The sequence below is a fragment of the Micrasema longulum genome, unplaced genomic scaffold (assembly GCF_059751315.1).
Source record: "Micrasema longulum isolate JH-2025_06_02 unplaced genomic scaffold, ASM5975131v1 h1tg000592l, whole genome shotgun sequence".
NCBI classification, from domain to species: Eukaryota; Metazoa; Arthropoda; class Insecta; order Trichoptera; family Brachycentridae; genus Micrasema; species Micrasema longulum.
The window spans coordinates 115,853-143,186 of record NW_028277788.1 but is presented as its reverse complement, the minus strand read 5'-3'; the positions used below and the strand labels follow the sequence as shown (position 1 = coordinate 143,186).

The 27,334-nt window shown below is 33.3% G+C and overlaps 2 protein-coding genes across 3 annotated transcripts in view; one reads left to right on the top strand and one right to left on the bottom strand.

The window, feature by feature from the left end:
- The window catches only part of LOC148280340 (epidermal growth factor receptor kinase substrate 8-like), a 52,840-nt gene extending 46,723 nt beyond the window's left edge, over nucleotides 1-6,117 (bottom strand). For both annotated transcript variants that reach the window (XM_088228536.1, XM_088228537.1), the window contains exon 1: nucleotides 6,017-6,117. The gene's annotated coding sequence lies outside the window, so the exon portion shown is untranslated. The remainder of the gene's footprint in view (nucleotides 1-6,016) is intronic.
- Nucleotides 6,118-12,893: 6,776 nt separating this feature from the next.
- On the top strand, nucleotides 12,894-25,658 carry LOC148280339 (Na(+)/H(+) exchange regulatory cofactor NHE-RF2). The gene has a single exon (XM_088228533.1). The coding sequence runs from the start codon at nucleotides 13,029-13,031 to the stop codon at nucleotides 13,557-13,559; it is 531 nt and encodes a 176-aa protein (XP_088084659.1). The 5' UTR covers nucleotides 12,894-13,028; the 3' UTR covers nucleotides 13,560-25,658.
- Nucleotides 25,659-27,334: the final 1,676 nt, after the last annotated feature.

Here is a 27,334-nt window from a genome sequence, read left to right as displayed (position 1 = left end):
AATAACAGATAACTGGACTTGTATACATAGCTAATGTACAAGACTTATGATATTACCCTCTTCTAGAATATGCCTCCGTGGTCTGGTCTCCATTCTATGTCAATCGCATAAATCACATTGAATCAGTCCAACATCGCTTGCTTCGAAAAATAGCGTGGATGCTTGGACTAGAGAGAGATAATTATTCTTATGCTGAAATAGAGTCAATGTTAAATATTTCTAGTCTACAAAAACGTAGAACTAATATTGACTCCATATATATGTTCGGCATACTAAATGGTATAATCGATGTTCCATCATTACTGGGACAAGTAAAATTCAATATTCCGACTTGTAGATTGAGAAACAATGAAGTACTGTTCATCGATCAGCATAGAACAAACTATGGCCTTAATTCTCCAATGACCCGTCTTTGTCGTATTGTTAACTCAAGACAAGATCTGGACTTTTTTGGTTTAAGATTACAACGATTTAAACGAGCACTAAAAAAATAGTCCAGATCTTGTCTCGATGTCCCTTATGTTTGTCAATGCTACTTTTCTTTTTTTAAATGTTTTAAACTATTCTTTTATTGTAATATTTAAACCTTATAAATTGTATACATGGAGAATGTCAGTTAATAAATAAATAAATCAATATTACTAGACCCGTCATCCTTTATATTTGTTCACAGCATGCAATCAATAAAAGCAATCAATAGAAGCTAAAGAGACTTGTTTTAAAGAAAATAAAATTAAAAACATTTAAAAAACAGTTTGAAAAATAAAAAAAGTTTTATTAAAATTTATAATAAAAGACTTTTCATAAAACACTAGGTAAAATTGATAAAATAAATACATAAAGCCTAGAAAAAATTACACTATGGTTTCTTGTAAAAATAACTTAATAATAGCCTAGGAGTTTGAACCGTCGGTAGGGTCACAGTGAGTCACATTTTCTTGGAGGGTGAGATTTTATTAAATGCTGCGAATGTCCAGTTGCATAACGGTGTGATCACAGCAGATAACGAGAGGGTGAAAGGCGAGTTTCCGGCGCCTCCAAACCAAAACCAACCAGCTAAGGGAAGGTAACTCCGATAGAATCCACCAGAGACGGCAACGAGAAACCACTCTGGTCATCTTTTGCCACGAATCACTATGGCGAGTACATCTAACAAGCAGTTGTCCTGGCCGTAGCGCAGGACCGAGATGCTTTCGCTGTGGTGATCGCCAAAGTCGGGGGCACGTGATAAGGCACCGCAAGAAGATGAAGCTAATTGATTATTTTTAAATTGACTTAAGGATCTTATTGTACTCCCTGCACATGCGAGAGGGGATTATAATATTTGTGGGGTCCATAGTCCATAGTCGATGCCACACATGTGTTAAATTAGTTCACCTGAAGTAGACTTACCATATTTCACATTAGGAAAGCTTTAAAAAAAATGTTCCTTTGATCAATAATCAAATAACCTTTCAATATAGCCCTTTAAACGATGTTCCATTGTAATGGTCACCCTAAACCTATTAAACTCAAGCCCCTCCCTCCATCCCCTCCCCATTTTTTTCAACTATTTTTCAAAAAACATAAAATACTTTCATAATCTAATCAGTGCATGTTTGTACTAATCAATGCATGTGCTTGTTAAAGTGCATGTCATGTTGGTTTTTTATTTTTGTGCAACAACTATAATGAAGGTGTATAGTGGGTTTTGCATGTTGGTTTAATTGGTGTCCTTACGAAGAGGCGGGTACGTCTCGAAACCGGTAGACATAGAAAAGTCGGTAAGTGGTTATATAGGGTGTTCACTAAACCCTGTCACATCCAAAACCACGATGATCAGTATGAGCAAGAAGACATATCGACACATTAAAATAATTTGTTAGAACGAATAAAATTTTGAAAAATTAAATATCAAAAAAGCAAATGGTTGCTTACTTCTGCAGGCGAGAAACGAGGAGGGGGATGGGGAGAGTCTTATACTGCGCCGCGCTCCCCTCACTTCTCCCCTGCAGAAGTAAGCAGCCATTCGTTTTATAAATGTTTTATTTTTTTAAATTTTCTTTGTTCTAAATATTTTTTTAATATGCTAATATGTCGTCTCGCCCATACTGATCATCGTGGTTTCAGATGTGACAGGGTTTAAAGAACACCCTGTATATAAATATTTAATAATATTTAGTAAATGATTAATCAAATACTAATATTATTTTTTGTAAACGTCAAACTACGCCTAGCGGCGCAATTGCGAAGCTCTTTTTAGTTACAGATTTTTATTTTCATAAAATGAGTATCCTGTAAAATGAGGGATTATATACATTCTTGCTAAATGCAGCCCTGGTACTCGGTAACTGTGGGTACGTTTTCGTTTAAAATCTTTATAGAGCACGTCAATAGAATAGGGAAAAATTAGGTTTTTTTAAAAACATTTTTAAAGTAATAAAGGTCTATGAAATACTGTCCAGTAAAAAAAATATTTTTGCAAATCATTTGAAGCATATATTTTTTTTTAATTTTTAATTTTGAATTACCGCAAAAACTATCATTCCATTAGACACGCCCCTAGTACGTCACAATTCATGTTTTTTTGTTCCTGCCCATTCAAATTTGTTTAGAACATTGTCACGAATCTTGACCTCACAACAATCAAAGCCAAACATGTTGCGTTTTTCTAGAAACGTATTTTTATTTAATATCTTTTTTACATTTATGCATGAAAACATTTCTCCACAATATCCATATTGATTTCAAAAATAGAACGAATTATTCTTAATCCATTTCATATCTTTTTATCGGTATTCATAGTATGTGATATTTCCGTTTACCAGAAGGCGCGTAGAATCAAGTTTGCATACATCGCAATGTGTCCAAAAATTGCCAAATGCCTTTCCCCCTGCACTGCACGACATCCCACCTGCGCGCATGCGTGCAGTGGCCGCGTAATGTTGCCAAACCGCTAATAATATATTATCATCGTAACACAAATATAAATAAGATAATTTTGTTTTATATTATGTAACGTTTTACCATAAAAAATATTTTTTTTATAAAAAACAGGTACTTTTATTAGACAAACGTAAAAAAAAAAACATTAAATAATCATTTAGTAATAAAGTCAAATTAATACAGTTTATTGGTATTATTGTCGGCATCGTGGTGTAGTGATCAGTGCGTTTCCCTATCATGCAAGAGGTCTCAGGTTCGATTCCCGACATGGTTGACGAAAAAGGTGTTTTTATACAAGAGTATTTCATAGTCCCTGGACTGGTACCTGAAGCGTAAGACAGATAATCTTACCTTCGTGTAGCAAAAATGATCAAGATACATTGCGAATGGTGTACCAACGCAGTGCCCTATGCACCATTAGGTGAGGAAAGGGAATGATGAATATTGAACTAATGATTATTAATAGAAAGCTGGGTAAAAAATTCGACTACCTTGACAATACTAACAAAATGTCCGTCTTGTTTTATTTAACAATCTGACAGACGGTAAAATTGTCGTATTCTTAAATGTTTTTTTGTGAATTCGCTACTTACACATGTAATGTGATCACATCCTATTCCCTTTTAATCTCAGCAGTATTTTGACACTTAAAAAGGACACAACACGGCGTAATTGAATCTAAATCGGCAGTTAGGTACTAAGCGACGTCTACAGGGTAACTAATGGCCAAAACGAAAAACTACTCGTTTATAAGTAGTTTTGACGGCTTCAGTTTGATGTGCGCGCGTACACGGTTTCTCATTTTAATTTCATTATTTCAAGTCCGCTCCCCAGTTGAAGCATATAGTCTTCACAAAGATCTTCCAAGCATCTCTGTCGGCTGCCAGCTCCTGTGCATCCTCCCAAGTCAGGTTCGCGTCCCGTAGTTCTGACACGAACTGCCGACGAACAGTCAGCAGGGGACGTTCAGGACGTCGAGATCCTGATGCCTTGTAAAGTAGGCAAGCGTGGTTAAGGCTCACAGGAGGCATCCGCAGCATATGGCCCAGCCAACCGTATCACCTCCGCTTGATGACAGTTGTCACCGGATTTTGCTGCGTCCGTTCTCTTATTACTTCATTCCTCACAAAGTTAAACCACCGCACACCCAAGATTCTTCTGAGACACCTATTCTTAAAACTCAGAATTTTGCTGTTTTTGGTCCTAGTGAGGTGCCACGTTTCGCATCCGTAGAGGAGAATAGGTGTTATGCAGGCGTTATATAGGCGGCTTTTGGTTTTCACTAAGCAAATGTTTGATCTCCCGACAACCTTCATACTGATGAATGTAGCAATTTAGATTACATATAGAGAGGTTACAAACAATTTACAAATATAAAAACACAAGACACCTAGCCTCAAAATTCAGTACGCGGTTTCTAGACTATTATAATTCTATGGGAACGTCAATGTATTAATATGCCAATGTAAGTTAATGCTTAAAGCATAGAATTCAGAATAGCCCAGAAGCCGCATACGCGCATCAAACAGAAGGCGACTAAACTACTCTTAAAAGAGTAGTTTTACCTTTTGACCCATTAGTTACTTTGTAGACGTCGCTCAGTACGCAACTCCCGATTTGAATTCAACTCTGCCGTGTTGTGTCGTTTTAAAGTGTAGAAATACTGTTGGGATTTTAAAGAAACAGGGTGGGATCACATTTCATGAGTAATCAAAAAATGAATGTGTAAGTAGCAAATACATTACTTAAAAATAATTTTTAAAATATTTTTCAATCTGTCAGATTGTCGAAGAAAACAAAATGAATGTTTCGTTAGTGTTGCCAGGATAGTACATTTTTTTACCCTACTTTGTTCATCTAATGAGAGAACTAATGAAAATTGGACCTCGGATTAAATAACTCTGTAGTTGACATTTGACCGACATTATCTTTCAAACATCAAATATTATTTGACATGATATAAAAATATCCGTTTTATGTAAAATAAAATTTATTTTATGTATTAAGTTCAAAGTTCATTAATTCAATTACTCTTATTAAATGACCCTTTACTTATCTCTCTGTTGTGTCAATGTTTCCGCGTGCATAATATTTTTTTTTGAAAAATTAACAAATTGCTTTTTTTATCCGATACTCACGATTAAATAATATTGTTATGATTATATTTTATCCCATCTGGCAACATTACGCGGTGACTTCACGAATGCGCACGTCAAAAGTGGGGCTAAGTGGGGGGATTTTTGGACACAGTCCGATGTATTCAAATATGATTCTACGCTCCTTTTGGACTATTCTTAATTCTATGTCTAAAGGCCAAATAATTGCTAAAATATAATAATTTAATCGTGTATAATATAAATATTACACGTTATTATTAAAAATCTAATTATGAATTAAAATTCAAGGTGTTTTAATTATTCATATAAATTATAACATACATATTCGCGCATGAAAAACTTGATATTATTTTATTATAATCAGAAATTAATTAAGACAACGTGATTGACTAGATAATTAAATCAATTTGAAACTCATATCGGGTCTGACGATTCATCGGAAGCTACACACGTCTATAGAAAGAAATCGTCTAATTTATGCGAACACCATAATATAAAATAACTGTAAGTTATAACTTTTCTAGCGTTTCAATTCACTTTTCGCCGTTTTAATCAAACAAAAATGACAACAATCCTGTTTAGAGAGGTCGAATTTCGCAAAGCGAGCTAGATCCCCTGTTTACAGACGAAAAAAACATATGACAATCGCCGAATTTCTAAGAAACATGTCGAAGATATTTTGATCAAATTGATTTCGAATTCCGATAGTTCGATAGGCGAATAACGTCGTTGAAGGCATTTGTGGCCGCGGGCAGCAATAACAGATGGAAAGTAAAAAGTTGTACAGAAGGAATGCAAATTCCTCAAAGGTATGTGAAAAATGTCCACAGAACTTACACACCCAAAATATTTTCATATCGCGTATACCATAATCTGACAAGCGGGTTTGCGGGACTTTTACAGACAGTTTTCCGGCTTAGAATCCAGAAAACAACGCCGAAAATACAGCGGAAACTAAAACATTATAAACTAACCTGTTTTCTTGGGAAAATTGGCGTTTCCTGGTTAAATTCCTTGAAATATTAAGTCCGGGGACACACAACACCAAACGCGCCAGCAGCCATTTTTGTAGCTCAAACTAAACTTCTGAGAAGTTTCAAACTTACCTGGCGCGTTCCAATTAACACAACCACATGCATACGTGTACGGTTTTGTCTTCTTCCCCCGCGAGGCTCGCTTCACGAGTGGGAGCGGGACGAAAATAGAGTTTATCAGCGCATTGAACACTTGTCAGCTGAGGAAATGTTGTCAGGTGCGGTCAGGTAAGTCTGCGCAAAATGACCGGAAAAGTTCCTACTTGGAAATAAAAAATAGAGTTTCGATGAATTTGCTTTGATTCAGTAATGGATTTAAATCCAAACATAATTAATAAAGAATCGCTTATGCACCTTTATTTATTTATTTTATAATGCGTTTATAAGACGCACCTACTATTATATTATTAACATATACGCCGGCGATATTTTTTATGTTGCTGAAAGAAATTACAGAGAAGATGGTTTTCTTTAACTATTTCACATTCTATCACTTCTTTAGAATATTTTAAATAATCCCACTTCGCCTGTTTATCTGAGAGAGCTCTTCCAACCTCTATCACAACGCGGACTATCTCTTCGTTCTAGTAACGAGAGAACCCTTTTAATGCCCTGTCATCGCTCTAACTTTCTTGCCTCCTCTTTCACAGTAGTATCCGCTTGATTGTGGAATAATCTACCCACTAATGTCAGAGACGCCCCTTCTTTATTTAAATTTAAGTCAAGATTGAAATGTCATTATCTAAATATTTAAATTGTTCCTTTATCCTTCTTCTTTCCTTCCCACCCCCTCTCCTCTCTTCATAGTATAGTGTTAATTTTTTTTTAACTATATTTATTTTTGTTAATCATTGTTTTTAATTTTTGTATAAAATTGTAAGATTCAATATGTCCATGTATTTGTAATTTTCTCAAACTGAACGGCAAACCCAAAGGTAGATAGAAAGAAATTGCCTTAAGGCAATATGCCCGCCCTTATATGTATATATATTGTATATGTATATAAAGTGTCAAATAAAAAAAATATATTTTATTTCCAATTTCTTATTCTCTTATTTTCCTGTAAAATGTCTTTAAGTCTAAAAAAATATATAAAAAATAATTTCTGGCCTCCTCTTTCACAGTACTAGCTGCTCGATTGTGGAATAATCTACCCACTAATGTTAGAGATGCCCCTTCTTTATTTACATTTAAGTCGAGATTGAAATGTCACTATCTAAATATTTAAGTTGTTCCTCTATCTTTATTATTTCTTTCCCACCCCCTCTCCTCTCCTCGTAGTATGGTGTCGATTTTTCATATTTTTTATTTTGTTAATCTTTGTTTTTAATTTTGTATAAAATCGTAAGATTCATATGTCCTCTTTCACAATAGTAGCTGCTTGATTTTGGAATAATCTACCCACAAATGTTAGTCAAGACTGAAATGTCACTATCTAAATATTTAAATTGTTCCTTTATCCTTCTTTTTTCCTTCCTATCCCCTTTCCTCTCTTCATAGTATAGTGTTATTTTTTTTATATTTTGTTAATCTTTGTTTTGAATTTTTGGGTGAAATTGTAAGATTCAACATGTCCATGTACTTGTAATTTTCTCAAACTAAACGATTTGGGTAGGTAGGAAGAAATTGCCTTGAGGCAATATGCCCGCCCTTATATGTAAGTACATAAATTAATTATGAATATAAATTGTTAAATAAATCAAATAAATAACTTTAACTACTGGGTATTTTTTATTTTAGCAATGAGGAAGTTCAGTGTAACGAAAAATTTAATATAAAAAATATTTTCACACGCGCGGTAAAAATTAAAGCATTTGCAGTGCAAACTTTTTCGAAAATGAATGAAAAAATTTATGAAAACGATATTTATGAAAATTAACTACTTTGAACGACGTCTTTAGTTCTCCGAAATCGACCAATGACAGAGTGTTGTGATACATTTCTAGTTTCCGGAAAGAAAACCCACCAATAAGAGCAAATCAGTAATTTAATTTAAAGGCGGAGTAATTTCAAAATCACAAAACCTTGAAAAAAACATAGCGCTGATGATGATACATAATTTTTTATTTTTTTATTTTTTGGCTCAGTTTGATTGTCTAATAGTCCATAATTTTTCTTTGATTCGTTTATGTAAGTAAATTACAGAATATATCAACAATGTTTGAGTATGTCCAAATGCTTGCAGACTGGCTGGATTTCCTCCCTAGGTAGTTGTTCATTTTTTAATTTACTGCAACAGTGATGGAAAACATTATTGAGGAGGAAATATGGAAGTCTAGGCATTTACAGGGCTTATGACCTGTCATTGGCATTTGGAAATACTCAAACATTGTTGAATTAACTACCTGGTAAAAGAAGAAGTATAAAAATTGGAAAATTGTTTTCAGGCGTTGCCTAGTAGGTGATTTGGTTCAGCCGGATGAATCTCACCCACGTGATAAAGGTTTCAGCCCTTTTACTTCACAAAAGTCAACAGATAGAAGAGCTGAGGAAATGTGGATGTTTAAACATGGACAAAATGGTGAATGTTACACAGCGTGTAAAGTGTCTACTTAAACCAGCCAATGACAGGTCATAAGCCCTGTAAATGCCTAGACTTCTAAATTCCCCTCTCAATAATGTTTTCCCTGTCTGTTGCAATAAATTTAAATACAAAATATATATAATTATCATACGTAACATGATAAAAATTGACAATAAGGAAGATACATGTTTATTAAAAATATTTTTTTTATTTATTAATAACGATTTGGATGTTTGACAATCTGGATGGCTGGAGTTCGTATAAATGGAGTTCTCCTGTACTTTTTGAAAAAACATTAAAAAAACGAATGAATAATATACCTACTTATATCATTTTAGTGAAGTAAAAAACCTTTACAAAAACCACATAACAAATTTTATTATAGAAAACTAAATTAATCTAATAATATTGAAATATTTCTTGAGATGGAATTCCTTGGCCCACATAACAAAATTACAACCCTCCGTCATTTCATACTCATGGGATTTTGTAGAAATGGGATATTTTATACATAATAATATCTTCTACACATCCTTAATATCTTCGTTGTTCTATACACGTTTTTGGCGTGTACTAGTCATCCCTGTTTTATTATTTGTCTGAAATATTAAGGGATAATATTTGTCGTGTGACTATTTCTTACAAACAATTAATCATATAATAATACTCAGTGTCCCGATACAGACCAAAGAAGGAATATTCCGCAAATCAGAACTTATGACACCAAAGAAATTATACGCTAATACAATATTCACTTACGGATTCAAAACTATGAAACACGTAACCCCTTCAATACATCACATACAAATAATATAATCACCAGATCCTCAACACAAAGACAACTTTCACAAATTCAAACTTATACAACTTTCGGACAAAGGGATTTTACTATTTATTTATTTGACGGACTTATGCAGTCCATTCTAACAACGGTAAATACAATTTCTTATAATAAGTACATGCACTAATAAAACAAAATACAATTAATTTATATTATTGTTATCAAAAACATTTTTCACTTTGTGGTATGACATTTTACACTTATTCGTTTATAAATTTGTATGAACCACTTAATTTTTTTAATTACACTTCGACCGGTTTCGAGGTTACTACCTCATCGTCAGGAATTTAACTCACTTATAATTACACGCGTTGCTATTTATATAATAAAATATTGTATGAAAGAGATAGAAAACTGAAAGAAAGAGAGAGAAAGAAGATAAAATAAATCATAACGGGAATAGTTTTAAAACAGGACTCGAAGTTAAATTTAATTGATTATTTATTATTTGAAGTTTTTGATTAATGGCTTTACTAATTTCTAATCGTTTTAAATTATCTAAACGAAAGCCATTTTTATTGACATGCAAAATTTCTACACACGTTTCTATCTCTTTCATACAATATTTTATTATATAAATAGCAACGCGTGTAATTATAAGTTAGTTAAATTCCTGACGATGAGGTAGTAACCTCAAAACCGGTCGAAGTGTAATTAAAAAAATTAAGTGGTTTATACAAATTTATAAACAAATAACAATTAATTTAATTTAATTTTAATTTCTTAAATCTTTTTGATAGTGATAATTATTAATGTAGTTTATATAAGATGGTGTTTTATGTTTCTTGTACAGTAATGTTTTCTTTTTATTTCGGATGTATTAATTTGTATGATATTATGTATTGTCAAAAAAATGATTTTTCTTATGTACGGTCCCAAATGAGTTTCTAATAACTTTATAATATGTAATTTTTGTATTATGTGTTTTATTAATAATAAAAAAAATAATAAATAAAATAAATAAATCAAATTAAAGCTAGGACAAAAAAATAAAAATTACTACCTCAAGACAAGATCCGGTCTATCTTAGTGAATTTTTAAAACTATAAAGACTTACACCAAAAAGTCCAGATCTTGTCTCGAGTTTACAATACGACACAGTCGGGACATTGGTGCATGCAAGCCATAGTTTGTGCTGTGTTGATCAAGCAACGGCACATTATTATTTCGTGACCGATGGATCGGAACATTGAATGCCACTTGTTCCAGTAACGAAGGTACATCAATTATGCCATTCAGCAAATTAAACATAAATTTGGAGTCAATGTTATATCTACGTTTTTGTAGACTTGATATTTTTAACATTGACTCCATTTCTCCGTAAGTGTAGTATTCTTCAATTAAAATCTAAAACCTGCTTTCACTATTAAAACCAACCTTAGCCAACAAATTCACTTGTGATATAGACATTTTAAATACGACAATTATCCATTTTAAACCGTTCTTAAATGCACTTATATGCCGTAATAAAACTTTTTTTTTTCATACAATTTTTTCTCTGTTTTTGATGTGTATTATTATTTATTATGATCTTTTTCTGAAATTAATGTATCAAATATTTTTGTGTACCAGATATTATGTTATTATCTTATATATACTTACTGTAAACTAATTTTTATTATTTGTTTTGTAACAATAATTTGTTAATACCATTTTTTTATACGTATAAGTATATGTAAATGTAAATATTTTTTTGTTTAAATTCTTAACAAGTTATTTACAATTTGCTTTTTAATTCAATTACTTTTCTTATATCCAGATTTTATTCTTTTCTTTTTTACTATGTAAAGTTTCATTTTTTATTTTGCATAGCAGTATGCTTTTTATTGTTTCTACATGTGTACAAAAAAGCGTTGTTTATCTTTTAAATTATTACTTACTATGTTTGCACTTACCTGTATATTTTTTGTAAATGCCCCTTGGGCGTATTGTAAAATTAAATAAATAAATAAAATAAAAAAACAATTAGTATTGAGAAAATGTTCAAAAAGGCTATAAAAAAAAGGATAGTGGAGCTAGGTAGAAGTAAAATGGATTGTCTCATTCGCCCAAGCCAATATTGAATCAATTGCTCCACAAATGTATGGCCTATGTTATGTGTTATGTTCTTTCATTGTGCGTTTTGTTATATAAATAATAAAGATGTACATAAATTAATTATAAACATAAATACGTAGTGTTTAAAACTGTCTGAACATTTTGTTAATTATCTCTGTACATTAAGTATTCTCTGTTTATTCTCAAATGTAAAAATATTTATTAAAAAAAGGATATTGTTAATTGTCCTCGGCACGAATAACTCCAGTGAGGTCACATTATTTTTATTATTAATCATAGTTTATAATAAAAACAAATATGAATAAATAAATAAAATTTTAAAGGACAGTAAAATGTTTTGAGTATTATACTAATGAAAACTCTTATCCTACTTGATTTATAATAATCATCTTTCATTACTTTAACAAACTTATTCATTTACACAAATAAGCAAACCATCACGCCGTGTCCCCGCAGTTGTAGGCACAGATGAAGGAACGCCATATCACTGTCTTTGCATACATACCTTGCTTACTCTAGATTTATATATCTTCTCATGCACAATGGACGATTATACCAACGACTTTTGACTTGTGCATCTTCAAGTATTTATTGAATTCGTCTTTCTCGGTCTTCTTCATTTTCAGCGTTTTTTTTTTTTTTGCACCAAAACAGGCCAGGAGGCCTAATTACAGTAGTGAATTACATTATAGAACAACCAGGCTTTTAGAAAAATCACATTTTTAATTTTTGTGTTCTCACCGGGAATCGAACCCGGAACCTTCCGTGCGTGAGTCAAGCGTCTTGACCACTACACCACGGAGGCCGCCAGTTAGGTAGCCTACATAGTTTGATTCTATTTATTTTTAATCAAAATGTATAGCACCCTTTTATTGAACACTCAAGAAAACGGCGCTATATATATATGTATTTTTTAAAATATTAACTGCAAAATTTACTACAAAAATAAATAAATGTTTCAAAGAGGTGAAAAAAACTACATGTGGTATTTTATGTGAGGCCCGATGGTCCAATCAACTGAGACCCTAAGGGCTTTTTTTTGCTGTCAAAAGTGTACATGTAAATAATTTTATATATCAGAAATTAGGTCCCTTTTGTTTGAAAACCATACTATTGAAAACGGTTTACGTTTTAATTAATAATCATAATATTTTAAAGTAAAGTCATCAAATGGAAACAATAGCCAAAGCATCGCTTAATTGATTGTTAAATACGTTTTGGTTTATGAATTCATAAAATATTATATTATGTGTGCACGGTTTCGCTTCCTCGAGACAATTTCGGTCATTAGTCATTTAGTACAAAATAATATTTAAAATAATAATTATTTTATGTACACGTCTGGCAGCACTCGGTGCACACCTGACTGGCCGCAATCACACAGGTGTATGGTTCCGATACTCCCCGCGCCGACCATTCCGCCGCATATTTGTCCTTCCTCACCTCCGCGTTCAAACTTTATTCTTATTCAGTACAGATCAGTTATTCAGTAGTCGATCGTCCGCCGCTGTGTGTTAATCGCTTCAAACATGTCGACGAATGGAGCGGAGAATACCCCGCGACTCTGTCACGTAGTAAAAGTGGACTCCTTCGACGGCTACGGGTTCAATTTGCACGCCGAGCAAGGCAAGCCGGGCCAGTACATCGGGAAGGTGGACGAGGGCTCGCCAGCGGAGGCCGCGGGACTCAAGCAAGGAGACAAGATTCTAGAAGTCAACGGGCTCAGCATAGCCGACGACGTCCACAAGCAGGTCGTGCAAAAGATCAAAGCCAACGCGAACGAGACCAAGCTCCTGGTGGTGACCCCAGCGACGAGCGAAAAGGTTCCGGGACTCGACAAAACGGCAGAAAAAGACAACAAAGACGGCAAACAAACAATCGAGAATGGAAACGGAGCTCAGCATGAAATATTTACGCCGAAAGGACCGCAAAACAACAAACTCAATCTCGGGATGACAGCCGCTGAGATGAGAGCGCAGCTCGCTGCGCGGAAAAAGGTCGACCCGAAGAAGATGCAAATGGATCTAAAACACAAATTCGAGATAATGAAGAAGTTGTAGCGGTGTGATTGTGCTTGTGAAACTGTTGTAGTGTTAGCAAAGTGTTACCGTGTCTTCTGACGACCTTCGAGATGCTTCTCCCGCCTGCCAACAATGGTCTGCCCCTCCCTGGGATTATTCTAATGCGACTATTTGCGGACCGTTCGGCTGAACACCTGAATAACTTTTGAAATTGCCGCCATTTTGTACATTATGACGCAATTATCAATCGGTAATTAATTTGTTCTGCGAAATGTCGCCCCGGATAGAAAATAATCAGCCAATTATCTTGTACATTATCAATGCGCTATTTTTTATCTAACTTTATTTCATTTTAACTCAACACAGTTATGTAGTTTTAGTTAGATGTAAGGTAGTTTTACTTTGTAAAGAATATCGGAGTATTTTTATTCATTCGCAGGTTTTTAAATATCATGAAACTACAACAATGATCGCATTCGGTTTTACTTATCCAAAAGAGCGAGGTTCTCATGTTTAGAAACGAAATTCAGTTTGCAATTTAAAAAAAAAAATACGTTTATTACTGACCTAACAAGAATAGATTTGTTCAAACTTTACCCAGGGAGAATATTTTTACCTGTCATTACGGAAAATTGAATTTTACATAATAGGCGAAACTATTTATATTTAATTACTATAGGCGCTTTTAAGTTTTAAAATTTATTGTTTCATATTAAAAAAACGTTAAATAAACACACAAAGAAAATAAGGTCTTACAGTCCATCGACTTATCCGCTCCTAGTGGTACATATGGCACTGTACTCTTTTTTCAAACGCAACGTATCTCGATTATTTGTTCCGTAATAAAATATCCTAACAATATCAATTATTGTTTTGATATCTTGCACATAAATATTATTATTCACAAAGAATTTTGTACCCAAAATTTCTTTCTTCACTTCTGTATTTTATTATTGTAATAGTAATATGCTCCTGACGTCACTGCGACCTGAATAGATTATGACAGGTCCCCGTAAATGAGTACTCGCCCTCCTGGTCCAAGTCTTTAAAGAGTCTGGCTCCTGAGTGGAAGGTGAGTGTTCTCATATTGCTAAATCTCCTCCGAGCCCAGATTTGTTAATTATCGGGCTCAAAGTCTCGTATGAAGTAGGAGTTCTTTAATATCCTCAGGTTTAACCGATGGTCTTCTGAGGATGAGGCTTCTTTTGTGATATAAAGCACCTCTCTTCAATCCGCGCCTCATATCTGAGGGTGGTGAATACGCCTGACTCCAGGCATGGCTCGTCTGTGGACAGTCTCTCCATCTGGAACGGCCTTGTGCTCTTCTATAGGCATTCGTCAGTGATGATTCTGATAATTCAGTGGCTGTGCCGCTCCATCTTGTCGGTTGACGTCATCGCGACCTTGCCCCTTCGACACTTCCCAGGAGAATAGTTTTCTCCAAACTATCAGAGTTCCCCCAGGAAATATGCCCGAAGAACAATAGGATTCTTTTCTCGCACATGGATGTTAGTCTTTCTCCTATGTCAATTTCCTGGAGTATAGATGCGTTCGTACGTCTGGCCGTTCACGGAATCTGCAGCATTCGCCGCCAACACTATATTTCGAAAGCTTCATTTTTTTTCTTTTCAGATTCCCTCAGTGTCTAACACTCCACACCGTACATGAACACTGAGAAAACCAAGGCCTTCACCAGTCTCTTTTTGGTGTTTACGCTTATACTGCGATTCTTCCAATATAAGATAAATCATCACATACACTTAATTAGTTTTTTTTAAAGAAATAACCCGCGAAGCCTCTATTTAGACTGTTTAGAGGCTTGTCAGCAGGTGGGATAGAGGGGATATGGACGGAAGTAATGAAAAATATACCACAACTCCCAGACCAATTGAGAAAAAAAGGTTTCTTGGATTTTTTCTCACAACTGACGGGAATCGAACCCGCACGCCAGTTTCACAGTTGGTCGCCTAACCAACTGCGCCACGCCATATGTATAGGTGTTCCATCATCTGCACTGCAGAACCTACATCTAGAAGTTTTATTTAAGCAAGGTGTTTATTTATTCTGCTGTGCCCTGTAAGGGCTCTTGTGAAACCCCTCACTTCTGTACTCATTAATGATTTTGAAGTATTGTGTCTCTGGCGGTATACATCTTTATGCATTGAAAACATAGTGTCCATTTTGACATAACGATTATTTAACATTAAACTTGGCTCTGATGGTGATTGTTTTGGGTCCTAATTATGCAGGCATTTTGTAAGCGCCATTTGGTTTTCACTGGGTAAATATTCGATCTTCAGACAGCCTTCATACTGTTAAATACTGAATTCTGCCAAGTGTACTTATTTATTTATTTATTTACAAACATAGTTGTACATTATTTGAGACATAAGTCCCAACTCCATGGGACTAAAAGTCCTGTGTTGAGATGGGACTAGCAATTAGGTGACACGGACACATGAGTATATCACCACAAATATACGACCAGAAACATATTTTTTTTAAAAATACATATACATAACAAGGAAAAATCATCAAGGAGTTTCATACTCAAATCCCTCCCACTATGGAAAATCCAGTCCTTGAGAGCTTAATACGCTCTTCCAAAATATTGAACACTCTCGGTGCGATAAATGAGAGATGTCTCTGAGCAAAAGACGTACGGGTTTTGGGTATGACATAATTCATGCTGTGGGAAAACCTCGTAAGGACATTTTGCTGAGACCTCTCCTATGCTTCTTTACATAATGCAACATCCTCATTCTATAATATTATACGTATTTTGGATTACGTAGCTAATGTTTACGCTTTACGCCAAATGCGGATATAATATCACAAAGTTGACGGGGACTTCTGTCCTCAATTGTATATGACTGCAAATGTATATAACTTTACATAACCGGTACTTGCAGATTAAGAAATATCATTAAATGGGTTAAATAATACTGTTCTGAGCAAAAGCCTATTAGCTAATCGTTAGCGATACCATAAATTAATAAAAACTCTTGTTCAATTTCTTGTTATTAAAGCGCTATGATTTTTTAAAGTTTTGTATTTTTTAAATTACTTCGCGCGACGTCTCAACTCTTGTGTGGCTGTGATGTCACACTAGTCGACATAGGACACAAGCCTTGATATATCTCCCTAATTTTTTAAAATGATGAATTCGTATTTTTTGTAATCTTCAAATGGATATTTTCACATCCGATTTGGAAAGTAAAATTTGTATAACTATGTTAATGTTAATACAAAAATATTTATCCTTGCTACGCAAAGAACGAATGTCCGCTAATTCAGCAACACATCTATACAGATACCTTATACGAGAGAGAGCACAAATATAGAATTAATATCAAGGAAGGCAGAGACGCTGTTCTGCGGCGGGTGTTGTCTAAAATAGATTCAGTCTTCAGTCGGTTGATAAAAGTGATTGGGGATGCACGCGCGTAACGTGAGCGGCGTATTTGTGATTATTAATTTATTTTGCTATAACATGGCCGAACTATATGTTTATTCGCATAAATCATGGAAAAGGAATTATTAAACTGTATTTTATTTTATTTATAATTTTATTTAAGGAAAAACAACAGTTGTTATATACATACATCCAGTTAAAGTTTTTCACAAATATAATGAGAGAACTTATGATATTATAATAAAATAAACATAATTAAAGGAACATAAACTTATTACACACTGACAAATCTTTTATTTTACAGTGTTTCAAAAAGTCTTTTTTGAAGTCACAAAATTTTGTATTAAAAATATCTAAATGGGGACAAAGTAAATTAAATTTGGAGCAGCTTTAATAAAATAAACGAGTTTGGAACATAATTTTTTTTGGGCAATAAATTATTTAAAAAAATAACTTGTGTTGACTTTACGGGACAATTGATTGAAATGTGCTCCTAGAGATATGGACTATCGATAAAATTGTTTAAAATTTTGAAGAGGAAAGATAGATTAGTATGTCTATATTCCGTCTTTTACTAGTGGTAACACAATGTTACATCACCGTGCGCAAAGGGATTATTTACCACAGTCTTTTAAGAGTTAATAAGTTCTGCTGATTCGTCAGTTGCCTTACCGTAAACCGAAACCTATCGCAACTCTCTTATCATCAGTTGATGCAAAGTAGTTCGTTTTTATTGATTTTTTCATACATTTTCAAGAAACTTTACCTTGTGATTGAATTCTCTATTTTTTACCGCGCGTAAGAATACAGTTTTATATCCAATTTCCCGTCACATTATAATTACGGCCAATAAATAGTACTTAAACATTGCGTAGCCATTATTAGAATTGCTATCTCGATTACTAGAAAAATTAAAAAAAACACGAACAAGGTAAATTGGATAAATTACTTCGAATTTTGAGAAAGACCAATAGACCATAAGGCATAAGGTCGTAAGCCCTATAAATGCGACTTATATAATAATCTCATCTCTAAAATGTAGGTACTTCATCTCTATTGTAATATGTTAAGGAACATTATTATTGATATATTTTAGGAGTTACACTATTTTTACTCTCACATGAGTCAGTCTGTAATTAATTTAGCTTTATGACTCATTTCAAATAACCCTTGGTATCAGTTTGCTGAAGTTGAATTATTATATTCCGTATTTGAAAGTGGATTTAGCTGTTTTTTATGAAATCATCGTTCAGTTAGTCATATTGTGGACTTAGGCAACCTTGAAATCCGTTGTGTTTGCACGGTTAGTAAGCTCATCTAACCATTACCTGACGCTCTAGACCACGACTCAGTACAAACTAACAGGATTCACACAATTCTTTTTTTGTACCCCTGTATTTAGTAGCCTTACGTGTCATGTACAAGGCTAAGGTACTCGGAAAAAATTGTTATTGTTTATCTTGGAAATGGGATGTACGATCACTGATTTTGATATATTACCTTTATGAGTCCAATCACCATTGTTGCAAAGTCCAAGAACAATGCCGCGTGATAACTACTTTTAACGACAAGTATAGACAATAAAAGTCCAGTCCTGATCCCAAAATAGGAACTTATGAAAAGTAGAAAAATCCATTTATATTAATTGTAAATGCAACTCCCATTTAGAAAAAATTAAAAAAATACATTGTATATATATATATATATTAGAGTTGAAAAATTAAATGTTATTCTTTTTCACGTGTCATGTCGGATCCCTCTGACGTTGACGACCACTTGAGAGAGAGCATCCTTGTCCCGAGCAGTGCGATTTTTTTAATATTTGGACCACTGTATTTAGTAGTCTTACGTGTCATGTACACGGCTAAGGTACTCGGAAAAAATCGTTTTGTTTGTCGTGGAAATGGGGTGTTCGATCACCGATTTTAGTTTATTACCTTTATGAGTCCAATCACCATTGTTGCAAAGTCCAAGAACAATGGCGCGTGATAACTACTTTTAACGACGGTGTGGATATTCCATCTTTCCTCCTTTCTGCTTCGTTGTAAACTGAAAAATGGGCACTGAAATAACAGATGTTCGATACTCTGTAAAAAAATATCATCGCATTGACAATAGTCATCATTCCTTCATTTAAACCTATATAGGTAACTTCTCATAGCTCTGTGTCTGGTTGATTTGGGTCGTTTTAAAAGTACTTTGGTGATGACGGTGGAAGTTTGCTGCGTTGGAAAAAACATTTTATAGTCCTTAAAATAAAGCTTGACAAGAATGACAGTTGTCAGCAAAAGTGACGACATAACTTTGTAGTAACGTCTAAGGAGTGATTTATATTGACACACGAAAAATAATTCGTATCAGGCATGTTAATTTATTTTTTTAATAGAATGCTTGACACTTAAATCAACATAAATATATAAAATTAAATTTAAAACAAAAAAAACAAAAATAAACCTAATTATTAACGACGTTCTTACAAGGTACATCATTTTGAAAAACGTTAGAGATGGGACAAATTGATCAATGAAAATTGATCGAATAAAAAATTATTAATTTGATGTTGTTCATAAAAAAAGTATGAATGTCTTATCTTTTGGTGAATGATTGTCTTAAACACACTATAATAGGCTTGTTTTTGCGATTTTATATTTATTTTCGGAAACAGAGTTTCATGTTGGCATGAAAAAACTGATTAAATCGATTTGATCGGTACATGATCAGTGATCAGTAATTTCTCATCACTTGACATTAGTTTGGCAGCTGTCATTTTGATCAAGCTATATTTTAAGGACTATAGTGATTTTACCTGAAGAAGAAGCGCGGTTATGATTCTCCCAACGCAATTCAGGGCCAGTTGCATAAAAAAGAAGTTAAAAGTAAACGATTTTTGCGTTTCCGTCAAAGTTAACGAAATAGGTTGCGTGAAGAAAGTATGATATAACAATAAATTAATGCCAGTAAATACACTGGAACCTCTTTTTGCACGAAGATACGTTCCACACAGTACCACGTAAAAAAAGAACAATGCTCAATAGGTTCCCTTGCATAAAAATTAGTGATGAAACAGATAGTGGTTTGGCCGGATACCGGATATTCGGCGAGCCCCTGAGCCGGATAGCCGGCCCATTGTTTTTGAATGAGGAAGTTGAGTGTTTTTTTTATTATTTGTTAATATACAATCAAATTCAGTCAATGTTTCAAATTTACGATTTTTAAAATTTTTGTGAAATTGAAATTACTTCGCCTGGGACGTCTCAAGTTATCTACAGTGAGTTCTCCTGATTGGTGGGTCGGCTTCTCGGTAACCGGAAATGTATCAAAACACTATTGAGGAAGTTCACTGTTTTTATTATTATTTGTTAATAGACTATTAAACTAAGCCAATTTTTTATTGTTTTTATGTATCTTATTATCAGCGCTATGATTTTTTTAAAGTATTATATTTCTGAAATAACTCCGCGTGTGACGTCAGAGGTTTCTGTCAGTTCTCCCGATCTGTTCGTTTACGGTAAGCAAACCGGATATCCTTTACAGCTCTCATATCATTGGTTGGTTCATATGAACTAGTGACGTCGTTGAAAGTAGTGCGTTTTTATTTTTTTTTTTAAATTTCGTACATTTTCTAGAAACTTTGTCGTACAATTTAATGCTCTGATTTAAAAGCGGTAAACCGCGCGTAGGAAAACATTTTTTTAATCCAATTTCTTATTGCACTGAATTTCCTCATTATAATGGTTTTGGGTTGTTTCAACCCTTGCACTTTATTTTTTACAAGCACATAATATATCTATCATTAAAAAAAATAAATTAAAAAACATTTTTTATTTGCCGGTTAAATTAGTTTTCTTGAGTGTATACTGAACACTAAACGTTTTTATTTAAAAAAGTGAATTTTTAAATAATGAGGGTGACTTCCCTTTTCACTAATACGGTCGTAGTTGTGTGTCAAATCAATGTTGTGGCATTGATTTCATAAAAAAATCACAGCTAATTGAATATTAGGTATCCGCCGGATATTGCGGTACTATCCGGTATCCGGCCTGATAGTAAAATTAGACCGGATACTGGATAGTTATCGGATATCCGATGAAAATCAACTCAAGATTTAAAAAAAAAAAAAATATTGACTATTTATTGCACCTATTTTTTTTTCTTAAATATCAATCAAAATCCTTTAGAAAATCGTTACATAAAATTATTAACTATCATTATATTATACGCTAAGTAAAAGAGCGATGTAGGTTAGAGTGGGCCTATGATGTGTGAAGTATTTTATTTTTTTAGGCATCAAAGTGAAAGGGGTCTAAAAAGTTGCATTTTGGATCACATTGAACGTTAAAATTATTTTTTTAAATATTCCATACTATTTTTGGCCCTCAACCGAGGTATAAAGTTGATCACTGTCTGAACATTTTGTTAATTATCTATATTGATGAAATGCGTTTTAACACGTAAAAAACACGTTTTAAAACTACCGAAATGCAAAAAGTTTACACTCAACGGAACTGATTCCGTTCAGCGCCTGGCATTAGCCAATATTAATATATATAAAATTATTAAATAATGACGAAAACAATGACTCATGAAAACAATGCTAGCCATTTATTACAAAACAAAGTACGACTCACGTCCTTATATGCTTGTTTAATAAGGTTTAATGCAAATTGTAAAATGTTATTAGACTGATTTTCTTACTTAAATATGAAACGACAGCCGGTTTAGCACAAAAAATCGACTTTTTCGAAAACTTCAAGTTCTAGTTAGGTTCAAAAGTAGTATCGATTTTTTAAAAAAATATTTTTGGCATTCCGAGTAATCGAAAAGGCAACTTTTTAGACCCCCTTTATTTCAAAATTCAGGGGAAAAAAATAGGCTCACCCTAATGTAGGTATTCCAATAACGAACAGTTTAATTATATTACTTATTCCACTTCGCAGTCTCAATCCTGGGGATTGGTTTGCAGCAAAGTCCTGCATCTCGTCCTCCATTGGTCTCTATTTTCTGCAGCCCTCTTCAGCTCGACATATGAGGCGCAGCTTAAATCTTCGCACACTTGCTCCAAACATTCCCGTCGGGGGCGCCCTCTATAATTTGTCCCCTCAGTCATTCCCTCTATGATGTAGTGCAGGAGACCCTCATGGCGCATAATGTGGCCGATCCATCGGGCTCGCCCCTCTGAGATGGTTTTGATTAGGTGCCTACCTTCTTCGATTCTGTTGAGAACCTCGTCATTAGTGATGTGGTCTCTCCAGCAAATTCCTAATATTCTTCTTCTCTTGTCTTTTTTTATCTCTTTCGGTAAAGCACCATGTCTCACAACCGTACATCAATATGCTCCATACATATGTCTTGGCAAGTTGCTTGCGGAGTTTTAGATTGATATTATTCGACTCAAAAATCTTTGATTCTTTGTTAAACGCAAGCCTTGCTTGGTGTATGCGGCAGTCGACTTCTCTTTGTGTTCTCTCATCCCAGGTGATCCTGCTTCCAAGGCACACAAACTCTTTCGCGTTTTTCAGAGTTGCTCCTGACATTGCTATATTCATTCGTTGCTCATTACGGGCCACAGTTTTTACTTTGGTTTTGCTCCTATTACTATTACGTATTATTAAATTAATGTTTTTTTTATTATTTAATTTAGTTTTTAGACCGTGTTATTACGAAACCATGTAAAAAAAATACATGTAAAACGGCGTTTAAATGTATTTGTATATAACCGCGTACCGACTTTTTAGTCTACTGTTTTTTCCCTCTAGTATTTTATATGATTATTGAGTACATGAAAATAACATTTTTATATGTATAAATTGTATGTATTTATTTGATATGTAATATATTTTCTTTACTAACTTTGTACACTATGTGGAAATCTGTTATTAGTTCTGAGTTTATACACTATATCTTTTTGTTTACTAAAAATATGTATGTAGAACTGTTGATTTCCCAAATAAAATAAAATAAATAAATAAATAAATAAATATGGTGGATGAAGCAAAAGCCTTCGTGTATATTAATAAATATTAAAGGATCACTAATACGCCTCTATCAGGATATGCAGTGCCCTATGATTATTAATTAGGTGCGGAATAATGACTTTTTAAAATCATTGATTAAAAAAAATATGTGTTTTATCAGATAGTGTTATATATATATCATTTCATTCAAATTAGTTATTGACAATTCTTGATGGAATTCCATTGTAATGATGTAATAACTTATATTTCCATATAAGTTATTTATTTAAAAAATACTTGGTACACTTCCACTTATTTATTTTGACCAATTAGCGCTTTCACCCTCTAATGGGCATCTTCAGACTCTTTCACCCTTTCACTTTCACCCTCTAACATGCCCATGAGAGGGTGAAAGCGCTAATTGGTCAAAATAAATAAGTGGAAGTGTACCAAGTATTTTTTAAATTAATAACTTATATGGAAATATAAGTTATTACATCATCATAAATATATCAGATAGTGTTATATATATAAACACAGATGTGTTATATATATATGCATGCTCTTAGAATGTAGCCCTGTGGTGCTATTCAGAACCGCTCTCGAGGCCGTATAAAACACTTATAAGTAAATAAATAAATAATAACTGTATACGTGTGTTGACATGGAAGTAGCATTTTTCCTAGGTGAAAGATCTGAAATGTTTATTTATAAAGGTGAGATTCTACGCGAAAATATAACCAATAACAAGTCGACAAACATAAACCAGCCAATAAAGGGTGGTTTTTATTTCACGGGAATTGAATCCCGGACCCCTTGCTTGGTAGGCAAACGCGCTGACCTTTAGATCACGAGGGAGACTTTATACTTTTACTATATGTGCCAGTTGAATTTCAATAATCAATTTACAAATATTAACAAAAGTGTACAATAAATAATTTTAAGTTAAATGTTAATATTATATACTTATATAAGGAGCTGAACATATCTATTTTTGCATTAGAATTGATACAATTTAAATCATAATTATTAGTCTTTTACAATAGTCATTATCGTATAAATGTTCTTAGTATAATTACATTAAATTTCCTTTTATCTGTAGATTATTTTATGATTAAATTATTGTATTATCGTATTATTAAAAAATGTAATTGTAAATCATATATTATGTATATATTACTTTTAAGTCTTATAGTTGAGTTTAAAAAAACAATATTTGAGTATGTCAAAACTTTTATAGACTAAGAATGGATTAAATCATATTTATCTCAACAGAAACGAAAGATTTCGGGGGAATATGTCTACATCTATACAATATTAATGGAAAAATTCAGTGTTTTTTATAATTATTGATTTATATGTTAATAAACTATCAAACGAAGCCAATTTAAACAGAATAAAAAAAATTGGTTCCGTATTATCAGCCCTATGATTTTATAAAGTTTTGTAATATTTTAATTACTCCACCCGTGACGTCACGAGTTGTCGTCGATGAGCTGTGCTGAAATTTTAAATAGAACCCCCTTGCTGTTGAAATACACTAAACGTTGAAAAAATGGCTAGTTGGAAACCGGAAATCGATCACAACGCTACAATAAACAAATTACAACAGTAGCTCAATCACAAATAACTATCGACGTGCTTAAAAACATGCTAAGCATTTGAGCAATCACAATGAACAATAATGAACATGCTTAAGTTATCGCAGTCATAAGTCAACGCGTGTGTAATCTCTAAGTCAACGCTCGTGTCGGTTTGTTTTGCTCGTTAATAAACACAGTTCCCTGGCGAAAAATCGGTGTTTACTATAAAAAATAATACAATATATTGCGTTTGCAAAATAGTAAGGAGTATCTAATACAAAAAAGTGAAAATAAATTACAATTACTATGGCGACTGCTTTTCTTGGCATTTGGCTTGCCAACCACCGGCTTAATGCAATAAATAGCGTGATAAATAATAAATAAATAAACAAAAATAACAGTTTTAGAATATTTTTTATATTTACACCGGTGAAATTCAAACATGTAATTGCGCAACAGGAATAATCCACGTATAAACGTCCTTAGGATGTTCCATTGTGATTGCGAATACGATAAATAACCATGGTGAGAAATTGTTATCACGTCGCTTATTAGCACGTCGATAGGTATTTGTGATTGAGCTACAGGGACGGAAAACATTTTAGAGAAGGGTTACAAATATTTGGACAAACTCAAAATATTATAACGCTGTAATTGATTGGTTAATGTTCACATGAACTTGTGACGTTTAAAAGTAGTTCATTTTTATTAAAACCATTTTTGTGATTTTTTCATACATTATCTGGAAACTTCGCGTACAATTAAATGCTCTTATTTTGAAGGGGTGTAAAAAAAATCCCCTTGCATTGAACATCCTCATATTTCCATCTGTTGACTTTTGAAAATCTGGATAACACCGTAAGGGTTGAAACCCGGCCTCCTATTTACAAACATTTGGACATACTTTAAATATGATTATTTTAAAAGCTAATCAGTTTTAACATTTTGCTGATGTTAGAGAGTCATCATTTAACGCCGATTTCTATAATACGTTTTAAGGTTGTAAAAACATCACGTAGAATCATGTTTTATTATGTATAGTAATTTGTATTTACAGTATTAATTTAAATTTAAATAAATAGTTTAAAGTGTGATTATTCCAGGTTAATAAATATTACACGTCCATCTTGTTACATTTTACAATATTGTTAATTGTATAATTAAAATAAAATTGTTTAAAAATGTGTATTTCGTTTTTTTTATTTCGTTAGTTGGTACGTTTTAATCACAAAACATTAAAAAAATCCCCGATTATGATGGGAAGTTAACAGAATTACTTTCGATTACAGTAAAATCGAAATTTATTTATTTATATATATATATATATATATACAGGGTGTTCTTTAACCCCTGTTACATCCGAAACCACGATGATCAGTATGGCCAAGAAGACATATTAGCATATAGAAAAAAAAAATTAGAATGAACGAATTATTTAAAAAAAAAATATTTTTAAAAAAACAAATGGTTGCGTACTTCTGCAGGGGAGAAGCGAGGTGGCGCCGCCGCGCGGTCGACGGTATTCCAAACTCCCCCCTCCCCACTCCTCGTTTCTCCCCTGCAGATGTTAGCAACCATTTGTTTTTTTAAATATTTGATTATTGTAAATTTTATTTGTTCTAAAAATTTATTTTAATGTGACAATATGTCTTCTTGCTCATACTGATCGTCGTGATTTCATAATATTTGTACCTCGGAGGCAGACAGAAATTAAATTTCGATTTTCGTATCCAGTTTATGATCATGTCCATTGATTTTAAAGAAATGTAAGTCTTATAATGAAAGAACCAATGTACTAAGATACTGAAAATACTAATTAATGTTATGAATTATTAGGAATCACTTAGAGAAAATAGATTCTTTAGGGTATTGTTGAACGTTTGACGTTTGGATTTGCATCCGTCTGCCTCTGAAGTACAGATATGTATACATAGAAAATTATTATAAAAGAAAGTAGTAAGACACAATGGCATGGAAGGGAGTGCAAGCGGGAGAGACGTGTTTATAATTGAATTTGATTCAGTGACATTAAAATTTGAATGGTTTGGAACAAAGTTGAAAATGAACATGAATCGTGACGTGTAAGGGGCGTGGCCGATGCAATGACCGTTTTTGCGGGAATTAAAATTTACAAATCCAAAAATATTATTTTTGCTACTAGCAAAGACGATCACGTGGTGGTATGGTCAGCGCATTTGCCTACCATGCAAGAGGTCTCGGGTTCGATTCCCGACATGGTTAATATGAAATATTATTTTAAAGGGTGTTTTTACACTAGAATATTACATAGTCCCTAGACTGGTGCCTGAAGCGCAAGACTGATCACCTTACCTTCACGTAACAATAATGATCAAGATACGCTGCGATTGGTGTACCAATGCAGTGCCCTATGCACCAAAAGGTGCGGAAAGGGAATGATGAGGATGAGCAAAAAAGCAGTAGCAATTTTTTTTACTGGATATTATTTCACTCCGGAATATTTTATAGTCCCTGGACTGGTACCTGAAGCGTAAGACTGATCATCTTACCTTCATGTAACGAAAATGATCAAGATACGCTGCAATTCACGTACCAATGCAGTGCCCTATGCACCATTAGGTGCGGAAAGAGAATGATAATGACGATGATTTCGTATCACCTTAAAAATGTTTTAAAATATACACATAAGGAACATATATACAAAAATATATATGTTCCCTATATTGCTAAAAAATTCTTCATATCTTTTTAATTGTCAGCCCCTTCTATGTGTCATAATCTCAGAGTAATAATGCGCCAAGCTATAGAGAAGCCCAAACGTAGGAAAACAATTCTATGACTATTGGGTATTAAGTTATCTACAGTTCGCAGCAAAACAATGGG

Excerpts from the sequence above, each read along its gene's own strand:
- LOC148280339 (XM_088228533.1), top strand. The coding sequence starts at position 13,029 with ATGTCGACGAATGGAGCGGAGAATACCCCGCGACTCTGTCACGTAGTA.